General features: G+C 46.8%; 1 protein-coding gene across 2 annotated transcripts in view; it reads left to right on the top strand.

The window, feature by feature from the left end:
- The window catches only part of LAMP2 (lysosomal associated membrane protein 2), an 868,131-nt gene that overhangs the window by 254,136 nt on the left and 594,743 nt on the right, over window positions 1-19,252 (top strand). For both annotated transcript variants that reach the window (XM_069612679.1, XM_069612680.1), the window contains exon 5: window positions 7,916-8,091. In XM_069612679.1, the coding sequence (XP_069468780.1) occupies window positions 7,916-8,091 (176 nt within the window). The remainder of the gene's footprint in view (window positions 1-7,915; window positions 8,092-19,252) is intronic.

The following is a 19,252-nucleotide window of genomic DNA, read 5'->3' on the forward strand; positions in this document are numbered from 1 at the left end:
TTGGATTGTGTACTCTGGAGCATAGTAGCAATATGTTCATATAACATTGTACGTTTACATTCTTATTTGTAACAACTTAAAACTCGTTTCACTGCATTCCACACAAGTATTCGTAATGCTTTTTCGCTTTCCGTCGTACATTAGCAGCAATCATTAGTTAGCATTAAGTGGGCTCTTGCACCCTTTCATTAAGCCTTCAAGGCACGTGATATCTTGCAGCGGGCTGAGGTCATTGTTGCTTTAACGTTATAAGCTTCATCCCTTTCCAACACGTGTTATAATTTACAAACAACCCTGTGAATCGTTGGGCTTTGGTATGTAGTTAACACTTCATCTGGGGGATGTGGGCAGGGGTTCATACAGGAAGGTTATTGACATGATATATTTTAAATGTTAGGGGTTAGATGGCGGGTCGAGGCCTGTTCAATTGGGATGGTGGTTATTTTCCAGACTCAAACCACGAGTCGGGTCACTTCAGGGACAGTGATGTACTGCGGAAGGGTAAATGATGGTGTTTGTTCCGATACTCGTTCGTGTCTGGTTGCTCGTGAGAACGGGCCTTTAGCGGATCTGCCATGGGGTGGAGGCGCAGGGGAGTGCATGGCTCCCTGCACGCAATGAGCAGGGGGCAAGCTGCAGCTCTCGCAGGCAGGCTGTTTCAGTTGGTCGTTTTACAGTACAAGTCGATTGGCCCTGTGTCGATCTGCAGCCATCCTGCCTCCCAAGCACAGGTGCATGGTGGGCCGCCCACGAGCCTCACGTAGGTGGGGTATGCCGGGGAGGGGTTCCTATAGACGCGTCCTCCCATACAGTTTCTTACATACTGTTGAAGGAATTTCAGAATCAACCTATTTTGCTGTACAGGAACGACTGCTGCCCTACCTTGACAAGGTTTGGCTAGATTTCAGAGCGTAGGGGTTTAGATTCAGGAGTGCTTTATGTGAGGATTCATGGGTACAATAGACGTCACACTACGGATAGTATTACAAACCTGCCCAGTCGACCTCCCTTTTCAAATTTTGTCAATCTAAGCAGATACAAACATCAGATACGATTACGGTAAGTAATGTATGCCATATACATCCAAACAAAACAAGGACTGTTTGTGGGATTTCCAACTGTGTGTTGCCCAAAATCGTAGTCACACTAAAAATAAGTTTTATCAAATGGGAATAGGTTTCAAAGGGCCAGTTTCTCTGACTGGGCTTTCCAATTAGTCTCTGGTGCACTGTGTTGTGCTAAAAAAAACACATGCTAGACCACCTCGGTCTTTGCATGCGTCTGCTGCCTTGCAGATGAAAGGTATTGTTTACTTTAATGGGTTTTCTCTGTTTTGGCAGGTGCAGGTTTTTCTAAAAACAAGGAAGAATTCGTCGGTAGGTTCCTCTCTTGGGGTTTTGTCTCCTGAAAGGTGGACCCCTAGATACTTGGTGTGGGGGTCCTTTTTCGGGATATGGACCTGTGCAGATAGAGATTTGCACTAGGTCTGGACGTTCTACAGCCGACCGGTTTCTGTGAAACAAGGTGGATGAGCCACATTCATCAGGGCTAGACGAGGGGCATCATAGTGTGTGCCCACTTTTATTCACATAAAACAGCGTTGTCTGCATTACTTCAGTACCTCTCCCTGTAGGGATGACCGGAGGGAGGGGTGAGAGATGGAGTGGGGATAAATATCCACTTTTTAACCAACTGTAGGTATATTACAAAACACTGCATTGTATTAGTATAACAATCGGAGGGGGAAATGGCTTACCCTCTCCATGTGGTAGGAATGCTCTCCACGGGGGGGGGGGGGGGTGAGACGGCCTGGGACCTGGGGGCCAAATAACAGTCCTTAATGTCAAGTTGGATGCGGGTCAGGAATGCGACAATAATACTCTTGTGATACTATCCATTTAAACCAAATTGAGTAAATCACACTAAAGCTGCATGCTCAGCGCGTTGCAGTTTGAATTTCAGCAAGTACACTACACACAATATCCCTTCGTTCACTTGAGGGTCCGCGTGCCTGCCTCTCGACCCTACGTGTGGGGGAGTGACTAGCCGCGGATCGCGTCTGCTCCGGGCGCTTACCTTGAGCGAACGTCTGGTGGTCCTGCGAGCCACGCGCGAGAGGTTTCTTCAGTTTTAGTGTGAATGCCATATACGTCCATCACCTACCCTTTACCTTTGAGACAATTGAGCAACTGCATAATTTTAAGCAAGATGTTGGAGTAGATTGAATACCAGTGAAACGTTGGTAAGTAATGGAGCAGAAAAATAAAGTCTAGAAATTAACCCCCAACCCTTAGTAGAGCGCTGACCGGAGATCAAAGTGGCCTAGTGCCCAAAGTTCACCAGTTGCACAAGTTATACTGTTAAGTTTACTATAGATTGTGCAATGCTGTGATTGTGTCATTTTCTATTCATTGGGTTTTTATTAGGCGCACTATACATGGGAGATAAAAATATGGTGTTACTAGGCCACGTGACATTTGGATCATACAAGTGGAATGGAGAAGGGCCCAGGGTGCAGATCCTGTTGGGCTCGGTACCAGCCTGAATCTTGGATAAAGACTTCTACTGCAATAGTCCAAAAGATTGTTGGAATCAAGACTCTGACAAAGAGCAGTCATCTGACCCGAAGAATATACTCTAGCAGCTGACCAACGTCGAATGGACTCCAGTGTTCTGGTGAGGCCTGTTGGGGAGAATGTTCATTTTGGTGCTGTAATTCCTCCCACCTTAGAGACCCCCAGCTCTGTAGCTGGGCTTTAGGACTTTCTAATTTTAACCCCGGAGTGAGTGAGCCCTTTTTCTCGCTCATGTTTTTGACCTGATTTGGATTGTTTCTTTTGTTTTTGGAGCATGACAAGCTCATAGGTATCTACATTTTGTATGGTGTCGCACAGTGCATTCAGTGCTGTGTCGCAGCAAAATCCTTTAGATTACTCCTAAGGTTTGAATACATTTTCTTGGGTGAACTACAGTTCCCAAGAATAGTAAAGTGAAATTGACTTTACTTACCTTTTCTCTTTGTAGGTCCAGCACACACCATTTTATGTGGAGTGCTGGGGAGGCGGGGGTGGGGGGTTACTTAGTAGCCCCTTTTCCTACCTACTCATGTAACATTTTTTGTTACCCTCACACATTTAACTGGCTGGTGGCAGTGGTTTAACTGTCCTACCATTGTGCGTTTCTACCGCAGGCTGAACCTTCAGCTGCAGTGTAGCACCCATTGGTGACAGTTTTTTCAATGGCCCTGGTCTTTCTTAGCCCTTTTCTGTTTATGGTTTTTGTTGGGTTTTACTCTGCGCGCCAAACCAGGTATGGCCCTTTGTTCGTTTTGCCTTTGGCTGGCTTCAGTGCTGAAACCCACCTCTGGCTCCAGTGTGTCTGCAAGGGCAGGAAGTGAGGGAGGTGCCCGAAACTCCCCTGTCCTTGGTCTACAGGGAAACCTGAATGCACCCAGTCCTGATGCTGTCCTTGCAGGACAGCCACCCTGCTGTGAGTGACAGCTAGGCTGTGCATGAATGGGAGAAACCTCCTTAAAAGATGAGGGTTTTGAGACTGAACAGAGTTGACCACTGGGAAGGACATTACGACAAACCGTGAACGAAGCTTGCAGCATCCTCCTGGACCATTTGCCTGGTGAAGCCCTGCTGCTATACTGAAGCTTTTCTGATCGACAAGAGAAGCTCCGGAAGTGATAACTTCTTCCCTCGGGTTAGTGGGACCAACTAACCCCAAGACAAACTGTACAAGTTGTACTTTGCTGCTGCACGAATCGAGTGCCAGGGGTTGAGAAATTCATAGTCTAGTGCAACTTCTGTAAGCCGGCCAAAAGCTCCAGGAGTCTCCCAAGGACCCTCCAGAAGCAGGATGATCAAAGCTTGTCACCTCGCCAGAGTGCAGGACTAAAGGACTAAAGGAGTGAAGGAAGATCCGCGGTGGTGCTTTTTACTGAGTGCTGAAACAGTGAAGTGCTGCTGATCCGAAAAGAGTCTGTAGTTGCCGCTGACCATCGATTTGCTTCCGCAGCAGTCCCCAGACATCCTCCCTCTTGTCCCCACGACTGAGGCCCAGGAACACTCCTAACCAAAGGTCTGTTCTGACTTGGATTACTTACCTCGTTATCTGTAGCTTGCTCTTTTCAGCTGAGATTTGCAGTGGCTGCGTTTCTAGAGTTGATATCTGCTCAAACTTTCACAAGTGTAACAGCTTATAACCCTACAGTGATTGTTACTTCAAGAAACTAAATTTGTGCAAGACTTTTAATATCCAAGTGCCTCAGCACCATAGACTTTGCTCCGATTGACTTTGGCTGTCTTGACGCCCTGCAGACACTTCGATTTAAGTGCTCACATGCTCTGAGAACCTGCTCAACATTTTTCCTTTCTTTAACCTTTCCTGTCTGCAAACCTCAGAATTTACAAAGTACACAAGTGAGATATAAATGCATTACTGTCCTTGTTGGTGAAGTCACCTCAGGGTGTTGGAAGTGTGTATGAAGCATCTCTACAATCTACTTGCTTTGTGTGGATTCTGAGAATGCATTTTAAAGTGCATTTGATTGCTTCACATATTGCTATTTTTAAAGAATGCTAATTTAAAACTACCTTGAGTGTATGTGTTTTTGGATACTTGTATTTGTGGATTTCATTGCTACAGCTCACATTTATCCCTCTTGAGATGAGCCTGGCTGCTCAGTCACCCCGCCAACTTGCATAGTACAGGCCTATACCAATAGGTGGGTTACCTAATACCAAGAGGACAAGGGTTGTGTAGTCTCCCACAGGATTACCACCTCAATTCTTGCTTAGCAGGGCCCTGCTCTTCTGTCCTTATCTCAAGAAGCCCTTTGTTGGTGCTTTGACACTCTGGACCGGTCAGGAACAACCAGTCTTGTTCCCTGCTTGATGATCCATACCTGCTGTACCTATGGACGTGTCCCTGGACCAACCCATGAACTGGCCAGCTCTCCTGGGCTACCTCACTGCTGCTGTTGTAGTTCTTAGAAGAGCTTCAAACTTTACAGATATTGAACTTGTGGCAGAAGTAGTCTGCTTCCGCAGTCTCACTCCAAAAGAATCTGCTTGGCCTGCTCCTTTGTTCTCCAGCAGGTAGTTTATCACTGCCTGACCATCGTGCCTCCCATTGCAACACTCCCTCAATCCTGTGACATGTCCTGAAGAGGTCTCTCACACGTACAAGTGCTGCTTGTGTAAAATTGTACCTGTTCTGGAGCATGAATGTGAGGTTTTTGTTGTCAGGCAGTGCTATATGAAGTGACATGGAGCAGGAGAAGAATGCCATGGAGCTAACCTGAAGGATGGAAGAGTGAAATGCAATGGGCAAAGAGTTATGAATGTATGTTATGAGGGATAGCCTAGAGTAATGGGTTGAGGCGGTTGAGCATTGTTTTGGAGAATTCTCAGAAATGTGCTTATTCGCTTCTACCTTAGGGACCCCCAGCACTTTTGCTGGACAGTGGGACTTTTTAATTTCTTATCTGGAGTGACCTTTTTCCCAACTCTCGTACTTTTGTGATTTGGACGCTCTGTTTCTTTTTACTTTGGAGTCTGACAATCTCCATAGTCCTCATCTTTACATTGTCACACAGCACCTTCACTGCAGTGGCACACGGAAGTCTTAGATTTCCCAAAGGTTTAAATACCTTCTCTTGGTGCAACTACTGTTTCCAAGAGCAGGGAAGTGAAATTGACTTTACTTTTGTAACTTTCTAGACCCAGCACACACTATTTTACAATACGATGCTGGAGGGGTTACTTGGTATCCCCTTTGTCTAGTTTCACATGTAACATTTGTTACCCTTTCTACAATTTCATGGCTGGTGGCAGTGGTTTACTTTTTACTACCATTGTTTTTACTGCGGCCTGCGTTCGCAGCTGCAGCAAGGCACCCATTGGTGCCCAGTTTGCCAAATGGTCCGGTATTCTCTTTTTCGCCATTTGTTGTTGGAAATGTCCTTACGATTTACTCTGTGCGCCAAACCAGGTTTGGTCCCTTTGTTTTCTCTTTGGCGGGATTCACGAATGAAGCCTGCTTCTGGCTGCAGTGTCTGGAAGGGGCAGAAAGTGAGGAACTCTACAGGAATGCACCCATAGGTGATTGGCTGGCTGGCTGCGACTGACAGCTAGGCTGGAATGAATGGGAGAAACCTGCATAAAAGGCAAGGCTTTTTGGCTTTGAAGGCAGTCGACCGCTGGACGAAGGAATCCAAAGAAGAATTTGGAAGACATGCTGCAACTCCTGGACTGTTGGTTTGCCCGGTGAAGCCCTGCTGCTGTGCTGAAGCTCTGAATTCGCCTAGACTAGACGCCCTGCAAGGACGGCTTCTCCCCATGAGTTGGTGGGACCTATCGACTCCAAAGTGAACTTGTTTGGGCATCCTCTCGGAGCTGGCTGTACTTCTGCTGCTGGAACCCAAGCTTTTAAGTTTTAAGTTCAGACACGAGCCTCAGGAAGATCCTCTGGACTATCTTGAAGCAGGACTGACCAAGCCTCAGCCACTTCAACAGTGTTGGACCACAGATGTAAAAGTCCAGAATGGTATCCGAGAGTTTGTGGTGGTGCTATTTGCTGAAATGCGGGGAGCTGCAACCGCGAAGTGCAGCTGAATTGAAGTTTGACCTTTGCTGCAGCTGACCTTCCCATTGTCTTGCAGGAGTCCACAGAACTCACCCTCTTGTCGCCACGACTGAGGCACAGGAACAGGATCTGCAGAGGCACACTAACAGAAGCCAGCTGGAACCATTTCTTCTAACCAAATGTACTGTAAAGTCTAAGAGAACCTACCTCTTCTGGTGTAGCCTTACATGTTCTCAGTTGAGATTTGTCTTGTTTAACCTTGCAGAGTTGCTTGCATATTTGCCCCTCACAAGCCTCCCAGCTTGAGGCCCTTCAACGGATCTTATTTCTACAAACTTTTCTAAAAACATTGCAAGACTTTTATTTACCTGCAAAGAGCTTCAGCTCCCTTAGACTTTGCTCAACTAACATTGGCTGTCCTGGCTCACTGACTCTTCTTACCTCTGATTCTGGCTTTACCTTTCCCCCCCTAGGAAAGGGTTAATTTACTTTGCATTGAAGGGTTCTAAAAGTGCTTATCTGTTTGAGTTATTTGTTAACCTTTGTTTTATTCCCTTCCCTAACCTTTGCACCAATCCCAGTATTGTTCTAAATGTACCAGTGATAAATCAATGTCTACAGTATCCTAGCTATTGAAGGCACCTGAGGGTGTAGTAAGTGTCTGTGTGTCATCCCTAATGGGTGTCAACTGATTAGAGAACAAGTGTTTTGAAGTGCTACATGTTTTGCTGCCTTCTGAAGAAGACTTATAGAACTGTTCAATGTACTAATTGTTTAATCAAGAAACCTTGAGTCTAAGAGTTTATTTGAATACTTGTCACTGTGAATCTGTGTAGCCACTCTACTGCTCACATTGACCCCTCTTGAGAGAAGTCTGGCTGTTCAGCAACACTAACAACCTGTCTAGTACAGACTTATACCAAAGGTTTGGTTCCTATTGCCAGGTGGTCAAGGTTGCTGTAGTGCACCCAAAGGGTACTGCACACAATCTTGCCCAATGAGCATTAATCGTGTAACTTTTAGCTTTTAGTATGCAATTAAAGCAGAATTGCCCTTTCTTTAGACATTTCTGTTCCTGAGGTTGGATAGTGCTGCAGTTATCTTTTGGTGAAAGGTGGAGGCAGCCAATTCCAAGGAAATGCAATTGATAGTGTGACTACCTTTCACAGAGCTAATCTAGTAATATGCTACGGTATCCCTGCATCTGTCAAGCTTTTTGGCTCTTGGCACGCCCAAAAAGTTATTGTCGGTTGCATTAATGCCACAAGTGGTAATTCTATCTGGCTTGGCAGCCCGGTAATGGCTGTACCTGTATATTTAGTTACAGAATGTGTAGCCGATCAGCCGACGTCAGCACCTGCATCTACTACTGCTGTAATCACCACTGCTACTCCGAAGCCTGCTCCAAGTAAACCCTCTACTGGGACGTACTCTGTAAAAAGTGGAAATGAAACCTGTCTTCTGGCTACCATGGGGCTACAGCTGAATTTCTCCCAGGTAGGTTTTGCAGTTGGTTACGAGTACACTTTGTGTTGCAGATGCATAAGTGGGCATTACCTAAAGGTAGCCATTGCCTCATTGTGGAAGCTGCTCCTCATGGTCTAACCTCAACTGAGCAGTGCAGGAGGCAGAGTGGCGCACATATTTGTTTCTGTTGAGCGTATTGGCCTGCTTTTCTGGAGTAAAGTACATGTACACCTTAATTCAAGCCCTGCTCCTATTGACTAATCTATTTTTGCTGTCCTGTTACCCTGCATATTACATGAACAGTAAGGGTGTGGCTTTGCTTGGGGGTTTCTGTTGCAGAATAAATAGCTATGGGGATGTTTGTACAGTGTTTTTGCGGGGAGAGCTCAGTTTGGAGGGTTATCTAGCCAATCTGATCATAAGACCCGACCCTGCCTGTCTCACCATTCGGATTCTGCTTGTTTGTAAATCCAAAGGGATATCTGTAGCATGGGTCCATTATACAGCCATCCTTGTACTCTCTTTTTTTACAGAACGTTTATATTGGTCTTGCTAAGTGCTCCCTTCCCCACCTGATGCAATTTAGTTGACAAGACCATTTTGCAGTTGAAAGGAACATGTCAAATCGCATGGCCAGCATAAATTCAGTGCTTTCTGAAGCAGATGTTCCTTACTCCAGTCTTTGCTTTGTTTCTTTGTAGATTAGCATGTAATTATCTGCACTTGATTTTGAGGTCAGGCATTACAAAGATTTTTGTGCTGGAATATCAGATGCTGAACGGACTGTACCCTCCTCCCCTCTGAGTTTTAGTTAAGAATTGGTGCAGTCCTGATGTGAGTTCTGTACTACACAAGTTGGTAGTGTGACTGAGCAGCCAGGCCTATTTCAAGAGGGGTAAATGTGAGCTGTAGAATTGAAATTCATAAATTCAAATAGCCAAGTAACACTTACACTCAAGGTTTAAGTTATAAATAGTTAATTATTTAACATCAGTTTTTCAGATAAGCATTCTTTAAAAAGGCAATTTGTTATAACAATTTTAAATGCACTTCAAAATTACTTTTCAGAATCAAACAAGCCAGTGAATCTTTGGATATGCTCCATACACTTCTCCACCTGGAGGTGACTACGATCGCAAGGATAGTATTTGCATTTATATATCACTGCTATACTTTGCAGATTCAGAGTTGTAGAAAGTTAAGGGAAGCAAAAAGGTTGGAACAGATTCTTAGAATATCTGAGGACAACTAAATCCTCCCATGAAGTCTAGATGAGCCTTTCCCAGCAGTACCAGTACACAGCAAGCTACCACATAGGAGGGACAAACAATATCAAGGTAATGGATTTAGAAGAGTGCCTTTAGGGAGCTAGGACAGCAGTGTCATTTGGAACAGTCTCTGGATCTGATGCGCTTATTGGATCAAAGTCTTGCACAAAGTTCAGTAAAATCACTTGTATGGTCGCAAGCTGTTTAACTTGTGAGTAGGGAGTTGACATCTTGAAAAGGTAAGACAATGCAATTCCTAAGTGAGAAGTGTGGATAAAGGCGATAAGGTAAGTACCCCAAGCCTATACAGTAGAAGAGTGGTCCAGCTGAATTCCGTCTTGCTACAGCGGTGCAGACCCTGGTTCCTGAGTCTGTCATGGGGACAAGAGGGAGGACGTCGAAGGCTCCTGCAGCAGTACTTGGGAGGTCGTCTGCAGCTACGGGCTCTTTTCGGATCAGTGGCACTTTGTGGTTTCAGCGCTTAGCAAACACTGATGCAGATCTCGAACACTGGTTGGACTTTCACTCACCCGGTCCTGCACTCTGGTGGGGGGGGGGACTCTGGATCTGGAGGGCCTGCTTCTGAAGGTTCCTTAGTCTCCTGGAACGGCTAACCGGATTTGTTCCGTGGCAGACGTTGCACTCTACTACAGATGCTGGACCCTGGACATTGGGCTCTCAGAGCAACGGAGAGGCCCAGCAAGTTTGGGATGGTGGTCCAGTGGAGTTCGTCTCAGGGTTAGTTCCCACTAACCCAAGGGGAGACGTTGTTCCATCCAGAACTTCTGTCTCGGTGAAAAAGGACAGCACAGCATCAGGGCTTCACGGGCAATGCAAAGGTCCAGAAGTTTGTAGCAAGCTTCGTTCACGGTTTCTTGGTGTTTTTTCCCCAGTGGTGGACTCTGCCTGTAGTTCCAAAACCCTTGCCTTTTTAAATCGGTTTCTTCCATTCATGCACAGCCTTGGCTGTCTATCACACATCATTAGGACTAGCTGCATTCGGGAATTGTTGGGGAGAATTCTGAATTCTGTGCCAATTCCCGTCAACCTTGGACGCCTAGCTCATTTTCTGCACTTTAGGACTGTTTTTGGGGTGAGTGAGCCCCTTTTTTCTCACTCATGTATTTTGATCTGATTTGGGTTTATATTTCCATTGTTTTTGCAGTCTGACAAGCTCCATAGGCATCTACTTTTTGTATGGTGACACACCTTCAGTGCAGTGTCGCAGAGAAAGCCTTTAGATTTCTCTAAAGGTTTAAATACTTTTCTTGGGTGAACTGTTTCCAAGAATAGTATAGTGAAATTGACTTTATTTAGCTTTGCGCTTTGTAGATCAGCACACCCCATCTTGCGTGGAGTGCTGGGGGACAGGGTGGTTAATTAGTAGCCCCTTTTTCTACATACTCATGTAAAAAATGTTACCCTCACTACTTTTAATGGCTGGTGGCAGTGGTTTAATTTTCCTACCATTGTGCTTTTCTACAGCAGGCTGAATCCTCAGCTGCAGTGTAGCACCCATGGGTGACCATTTTGTCAAAATAGCCCATGTCTTCTCTTTTCGCCATTTCTTGTTTGTGAGGTCGGTCTTGGGTTTTACTCTCTGCTGCGCCAAACCAGGTTTAACCTTTTGTTTACTTTGCCTTTTGGTGGGCTTCAGTACTGAAACCCGCCTTTTGGCTCCAGTGTGTCTGGAAGGGCAGGAAGCCAGCGGGGTGCCCGAAAATACCTGTCCTTTGTCTCCTTGGTAACCCATTGGCTGGCTGTCCTTGCTGGCCAGCCACCCTGCTGTGAGTGACAGCTAGGCTGTGCATGAATGGGAGAAACCTGCATAAAAGGCGAGGCTTCTTGAACTGAAGACAGTCTGCATAATAGTCTGCAAACCTGTCTGCAATATCTCAAAAGTATAGAAGGTCCGACTGCGATGATTGGATTCCCTGATGTGCTGGCGGCCAGTGTCTCTATGTTACAGCCATGCTAGGATTTTGGCTGCCTTGTCTCCAGATTCATACGATTTTGTACGCATCTCAGTGTGCCTGTTTGTTGTCTAGAGCCACATTGTGGAGGCATTCTTTGGCGATCAGCAGTGCTCTGTGTATCAAGGGAGCCAGTGGCTATGTGTTCCTCTCCCCCTTGCAGCAGTTCCTGCTCTGCCTCTACTATATTTTGGTGCTGGGCTTTTTTGTGGTCTGAGGTCCAGGAGAGGATCTCGCCATGGCGACTGTTTTGTATGCTTCCCATAGGGTTGTGGCACTGTCCACTGTTCCAGAATTCAGTTCGAAGTATGATGTGGTTGCTTGCTGAATGTGTTCAATGAGATCCGGAAAGCCTAACCATTCAACCTCCAGGATGGAGGAGGGAGCGGCCCGTTAATCGTCAGCACCAGTGTCAGAGGTGAGTGGTCAAATGCCGCGTGGGAGCAGGACGGTGCTTACGGCTCTATGGGTATTAATTACTGCGAGGAAGAAATTGTCCAACCGTGAAAGGGGGGGGGGGGGTTGGGGTATGGGCCCCAGAGTGATGGGAATACTGTCGCTCCATTGGATGGCGTTCACCATATGTCTCCGTCCGAGGACCAATGTAAAGGAGGCAAGTTTGGAGCTTGTTCTGGGATTTCTATTTCGCAGGTGTGCAATCTATGGTCCCGTTCATAACGTTGAAGTCTCCTAGTCGCCGTGTGTGCTGTGATCACGGGAGTGATGTCTCGAATCAGTTTTGTTATCCAAGAAGGTTAGTCTCATTCCAGATCGTCCCCTGTATCAATGTGAATCTGACCCCAGTATCTTGCACCATTTTCGATAGGGTAAGGAGTCTTTTGTGCATTATATCAAAACACCCATGGAGAATCCAGCGTGTAGTGGCGTGTTGTGCCTTCCAGATGGGTTCCAGTAAGGAGGGCCATGTCAGGGGATTGCCTACTGAATTGTCTGACTAGGCACCATTTTATGCCATCGCCCAGACCATTGACATTCCTTGTCAGAGGTGCGTTTTAGCACGATTATCAGTCATTGCTGTGTTTCTAGATTGTTATCTTTAAATATGGTCGTACGGGAGGAAATGTGCATACAGGCCTGTTAGTGGCAGGTTTGGAGGCATGCTATGAAACCGCACTGCAGTTGGTAGTTTCGAAAAAACAAACTAGCTATACAACTGCCCCATCCCCATAATCCGTCCCAACCTGAAGCATCTGTCGCCTAAACTTACTGGAAGCCAGGAACACTGGTAGCTAGGAACGTTGTTACCAGCTGAACAAATTAGAGTAACGTGAACAAACTGGATGCCAGTGTCAAGAGTCGCGCAAGACTCACTGTGTAGCTCGTCTGGAGGGTTGGGGGGGGAGATTCACTGGGCCACATACCCAGGAGTCGCAGCATAAGTGCTGTGGGCATTTTGCTTGCGAGCAATAGTAAAGTCGGTGTCTGTTGCTCTCATTTCCCAATCTGGAGGTTACATAACGGTCACCTGGAGTGGCAGTGGAGGGTCAGGGTCTCTATCTTGTGGCGGATCGTTCGAAGGGTTGCGAGGGATGGGGGGGGCTGAGATTTACCATTCTTGTTGGCATTCTTTGATCTCAATCCCCTTCAATGTGCTGTTCGGCCCATCTCCAGGCATCTTTGGGGTTCGCGAAGTGCACCGTTGTGCCTTTGTAATATATTTTGAGCTGAGCTGGATTTCCCTTGTATAGTCTGTGAAGGACATTTGAGAGCTGTTGTATGTTCTAGTTCCCTTGGTGCCAGCCATCTGGCGTAGTGCATCAAAGCCTCTTTAGTTTAGCAATTTTGCTATCACCGTATGTGGGGCACGCCAGGTGTTGGGCGTCAGTGGGCATGTGATGGGCTTGCTCACTCGAATAATTTTTAGAATGTTTTCAGTTCAAACATGTCAGTCAGCCATTGTTTCAGGAATAGTTCTATATTTCGACCCTCTGACTTTTCCGGCAGGCCCGGTATACAGACATTTTTGCGTCTCAACCGTCGTCCTTCATCCACTCTCCTCCATCGTTTTGAGTCGTTAGGACTCTGGACATCTGCTGTTCTATGCCACGGATATTATCCTCTTCCCCAGATATCCGCTGTTCTGCTTTTCCATACAGGACGTCAGCTTCTGGAGGGCGTGTCGGAGGAGTAGCATCCACACTGATGCTATCCATTTTCTTTTCCATGGAAGCCAGGGAATTTGCAATGGCGTTCATAACCTCTTTTAGGGAGATGCGATCTCCTAACACCATGGTGTCAGGTTGTTCCTGCTCCGCCGGGAGTTTGCTGTAAGCGTGGCGTACTGATCAATTTTGCTTTGCGTAGAGATTTTCTTTGCTTTATCTTTGACCATGGTGGGGGGTGTAGGAGCCAACGTGGAAATAGCTATTTCCATTCGATGGTTGGGACTGGTCGGAGACGGGCATGACCAGGGTGTCTTGTATATCAGAGCATATGTAGGTTGTCTGACTGCTTTTTTTTTTTTACTGAGTGTCCCATTGCTGTGAATGCAGGGCGTTGTAGCTTCCGCGGGTTGCATGGTGAAGCCACCAAGGGTTTTCTGATCGGATGCTTCCCAGGCATGGCCGTGAGTTGCTAGTGATTCAGTAGTTTGCACCGCTTTTCTGGATTAACGTTGATCACTCCCTTTCATGTGGTCGTGATGTAGCAATGTTATTATGGGTCTCAGAGGCTCAACAAGTAAGCGAGTGGGTGGTGGCTCAGATTCTTGCACTTGGGAGTGTCTTATCAGGGGCAGCCCGACCCAGGTGTTAAGTTGTTTTAATGTGCGAGGTCAAGGCAGCTGCACTGTGGTGCAAACGAGGTTACTATGTTTGCTCCTGGGTGGGCTCCCATAATTGCTACGGTATGTGTTCCCTTCAGTTAGTGTCCTTATTTCAAGGAGGGTCACAGTGGGTCAGTGAAATTCTCAAGTCTTCACACTGCCCGCGTGCACCTTAATGTGTGAACCCTCACTGGAGTGCTGTGCAGAATGTGCCCTTCAGAGCTCCGGTACATCAGTGGCATGGTAGGTGTTCCCGTCTTCACTGTGCCCAGGAGTCTGCTGCTCTTACTCCACAGGCACGAACACTGGTGTGCTGAGTTAGCTTGTGTGGCCATCCTGGTAGCTTGGCTGCAGGTTTTTTGTGGAGGGGTTATGTGGCTATCCTTAACAGTTTTCAGCTTGTAGTTGTGCTCGATGTTACAGGTGCCTTCACCAGACAATGCCCAAGAAGCAAGGCCTTTGCAGTTTAGGTGGGAGGGGTCCCACCGACCATATTAAGTTCACTGGGGGACCTCTGCACCAGTTAATATGGCGTTCTTATGCTGCAGCTACTTATCTTCAGGGTAGTAGTGTTTTTGTATCACTCGCCATTCTTTGTGTATTGCTCCGGCTCCCAGCGGGCCCGCCGCCTTCCTCCCACACCCCAGTCGGGCGTGAAAATCGCTGACAAAGCATACCCCTTATCCCAGCCAGTGGTCACGGATTGATACGGCAACTAGCGGTCACCCGGCCTGGATTACACCATATGCTGCACTTATAGTGCACTACAAAGTATCCGTTTTTGGAGCCTGATCCAAGGTGCCCCAGTCCTGTTACGGTACCCTTGGTGGCAGCGCAGTTATATCCACACTTACCGGAGAGTTGTGTGCGCGCTCATGCAGTTTATCGGGCCTCAGGAATCCACTGTAGCACAGTTGCCGGTCCAAGGTCCTCGCCACTCTATGGGGTGTGGCTGCTGCGTCGGGGCTCTGGCTAATGTGCGACTCAGGCCGCCACCGGTGGATTTCCTATGCCGCAATGGCTGATTCACTTGAGCTGTTGGTGCATCCAACCGAGTGGCATCGGTCTCGCCGCCGCTCACCCATGCACCCTGCTGCCTGATGCAAATCCTCCTGTTCGTGTGTCTCCCGGGGGAGATCGTGTTAGTTTGCCACTGAGGTCTCCGCAATCGCCGGGTGGGAACATCAGCGGGTCTGCAACCCGGAGCGAAGTTCCCCCTTCCAAGGGGAGACTCCTATGATTGGCATGCGGGGGTCCCGCTAGGCTCCTGTGTGATCATTGCTACGTTTCAATCTCTTCTGGAGGTTAAGGGATCTGTCATGCCTCGCAGCTCTGGCAGCCATTTTGGCAGTGGGTACCCACACTTAAGGTCTTCCCTGCTCCAGCTGGGATTACTCCTTTTGTCTTGTAGCGTTTTCCGCTCAGCTTGGAGCAGGGTGTACCTTATGTTAGTGTCGCCCTTTTGTTTCTCGCTTCAAAGTTTATCGCTTAATGCAGGATTTTATATCGGATGTCTCAGCAGCCATGGGAGCTCGGGAGGCTTGCGTCCTCATCCCTCCCTGGCTAGCCACACCCCCGCCCAAACTGGCGTCTATCACTGGACGAAACATATGACTGGAACCATGAAGAAAAGCTTGCTGCATACTTCTGGACCGTTTAACTGTCCGTTGAAGCCCTGCTGCTGTGCTGAAACTGCTTTTCCTAATCGACGAGACGCTCTGGAAAGAACTTCTTTCCTTGGGTTGGTGGGACCAACTAACCCCAAGATGAACTTAGCTGGAAGACTTTTCCCCAACTGGCTGTACTGCTTTGCTGCTGCTGGAACAGAGTGCCAGGGGTCAAGAAATCCATAGTCTAGTGCAATGTCTTTAAGCCGACTGAAGCTACAGGAAGATCCTGAGGACCCTCCCGAAGCAGGACAACCCAAGCTCTAGTCCCTCGAGTGCTGGACCCGGGGAGCGAAGGAGGCCCATCTAGTGTCCAAGATCTGCTGTGGTGCGATTTGCTGGTAGCTGAAACCGTAAAGTGCCACTGAACTGAAAAGACTCATAGCTGCTGCCGACCTCCGATCTGCTGTACAGGAGTCCTCCAGTCATCCCCCCCTCTTGTCCCCACGACTGAGGCCCAGGAACACAGGAGCCGCAAGTCTGCATCCAGGATAAAAGCCAGCCGGATCCTCTTCTAACCCAAGATACTGTTCTGACTAAGGGCTACTTACCTCTGTCTGTAGCTTATTTGTCTCCGTTGAGATTTGCAGTAGCTAACTGTCTAGAGTTATTCTAGCTGTAACCTTTCACAAGTATAACGGCTTGTGGCCCAACAGTGATTTTCTACAACAAACTCAAGATTGCAAAAAGTCTTGCATAATTAAAGTGCTGCAGCTCTATAGACTTTGTCCTAATTGACTTTGGCTGTCCTGGCTCCCTGCAGACTCTTCTGTCCCATTGACTTTCATGCCAACTGTCCCTCCTAGGTGATAGGTTATTAACTAATATTGCTGGCCAAAGTTTATATCCAGACTTCATTGGAGCTTTTCAAAGTGCTCACATGCTCAGAGAACCTGTTAAACTCTTTTCCTTTCCATTAACCTTGCCTTTTCCAAAATCTTAATTCTACCAAGTACAAAAGTGATATATAAATGCCAATACTTTCCTAGTAATTGAAGTCACCCCAGGGTGTCGAGTGTGTATGTAGAATCTATAACGAATATCTACTGGCTTATCGTGATTCTGAGAACGTGTTATGAAGTGTAGTTTTATTGTTGCACATTGCCCCTTTTAAAGAATGCTTATTTAAAACTGACTGGTAAATAGTTATTTCACTATAAAACCTTGAGTGGAAGTTATTTGAATACTTGTTTGTGGATTCCGATACTACAGCTCACATTTACCCCTCTTGAGATGTCTAGCTTGTCAGTCACACTACCAACTTGTGTAGTACAGACCTAAACCAATAGGTGGATTACCTAATACCAAGAGGACAAGACTGGTGTAGTCTCCCACCAGGTTACTGCATACGATCTTGCTTAACGGGCATTCCTAGCGACCAAGGACAGGAGTTTCCAGTCCCTCCCTCACATCCTGCCCTTCCAGACACACTGGAGCCAGGGACGAACGTCAGGGTAAAGCACGACAAAGGGCTCAAACCTGTGTCCACGCACAGAGTAAAACCCAAGAAAGACCGCACAATCAGAAAATGGTGAAAAAAGACTGGGGCCATTTTGACAAAATGGTCGCCCATAGGTGCTGTACTGCAGCTGAGAGTTCAGCCTGTGATCTAAAAGCACAATGGTAGGAACAATTAAACCACTGCCACCAGCAATTTAAAGTAGTTTGGGTAACATGCACATTTTACATTAGCAAGTAGGATAAGGGGCTATTAGGTAACCCCCAGCACTCCACATAAGATGGTGTGCTGGACCTACAAAGAGAAAAGGTAAGTAAAGTCAATTTCACTTTACTATTCTTGAGAACTGTCTTTCACTCAAGAAAAGGTATTTAAACCTTATGAGAAATCCAAAGGATTTCCCAGTGACACTGCACTGAAGGTGATGTGTGTCTCCATACAAAAAGCAGATGCCTTTGTTTGTCAGACTCCAAAAAACAGTGAAAACACACAAGCCAAATCGGGTAAAAACACATGAGGGAGTGAGAAACGGGTCTCTCTCACTCCAGGGTTAAACTTAAAAAGTGCTAGTCCAGCAAAAGAGCTGGGGTATCTAAGGTTGAAGTGAATTAGCAAAGAAATTAAAATTCTCCCCAACGAGGATTTTGTTGATAATGTTAAAATGTATTATACAGCCCGCTTGCTGTGAAAAATGGAACTGCCAGACCATTGCAATCAGCCTTTCACTGCACTATATGCCAATATAAAAACATTTGCATGCAGGCTACACATGCCGGTATTCTTTTGTGCATTTTGCCAGTAATTATACTGTTGGGTTTGATTTTCATGTTTATGCTGAAACTCCCTCACCTGTGACACCCAGCACTCTCCCCCCCCCCCCACCCCCCATTATTTTACTCTGTCCTTTTTATGAATCTCCATACTTTATTTTTGGAATTCTACTTCCTATGTTTTTGGGCATCTGCATTTTCCTATTACAGCAGCACTTTCTGTGCAGTGTTGCAAGGGTGCCCCTTGGGCTTACCTTTTTATTTTCTCTTGAGTCCCTTGTGTGAACTACTGTTCCCAAGGATACTATTATTCCATTCTTAAAGCCCCATTGTGAGATCAGTACGCCCCACCTTAGAGTGCTGAGGAGTTGGGATATTCTATCTTGCTACTCATGTAACACTTCTTTTACAGTGAGCTTAAACTTCTGTCTGGTGGTATTGAACGTGTTCTACTGACTTGTGCGATTTTTACTCATAGGCTGTCAAACCAGCTGTGGTAATGCACAGAAAGGTCACCATTCATCCAGAATGGATTTTTTCTTTTTTAGTGTGATTGTCCTATCTTGGCCCTTCTGCTGTCCTGGGAGGGGGAGGTCCTGGTTTGAGGCTCGGCTTGGGTGGGAACACTTTGTCTAGCATGCCTAGGCTCCTGTCTGTGAAGACAGGAAATGAGGGAGGAGTCAAACGCTGCAGCCCTTTGTCTTCTGTCATACCTGCCTGGAACCAGGCCTAACTGGTAGGGTGGCTGTCCTGATAGTTAGAATGTGGCATGATGGTTGGTTTGCTGGATAAATGGCAAGTCTTCCACTTGAGCTGAATCAGATTAAGAAGAGAAGATGCTGTAGCAGATTCCGGGGACCGGAGATGCTTGCTGTGCAACTGCTGCCTGTGCTGACCCCTTCCATGTGACCAGGGACTCCCGAAGACTGGAATGGTGAGACCAATCTTTCTTAAGACCTGCAGTTCGAGCTATCCCACGATGAGCTATGACCTGGGCTACAAACCGCCAATACCCTGGGACTTTGAGGCTGAGTGCTGGGCAATGTCTTTCTGTGAATGATTCTTGATGAAATGTCGTACTCCTGTTGGACTTCCAGAAACGGATGCCACTCCTTGAAGTCCCCTCACCAGAGTGCTGGACTGAGATTAATCCATCACATCTTGTACCTTGCAAGTTCGCCAAATGAACAGCCGCGCGAAGAATCCTTTAGTAGCCATGGCTGTCTACTGTTGCTTCAAGTTTCTATCATTTTAATGATAGATTACTGT

The sequence above is a fragment of the Ambystoma mexicanum genome, chromosome 5p (assembly GCF_040938575.1).
Source record: "Ambystoma mexicanum isolate Mex_15411 chromosome 5p, UKY_AmexF1_1, whole genome shotgun sequence".
Lineage (NCBI taxonomy): Eukaryota > Metazoa > Chordata > Amphibia > Caudata > Ambystomatidae > Ambystoma > Ambystoma mexicanum.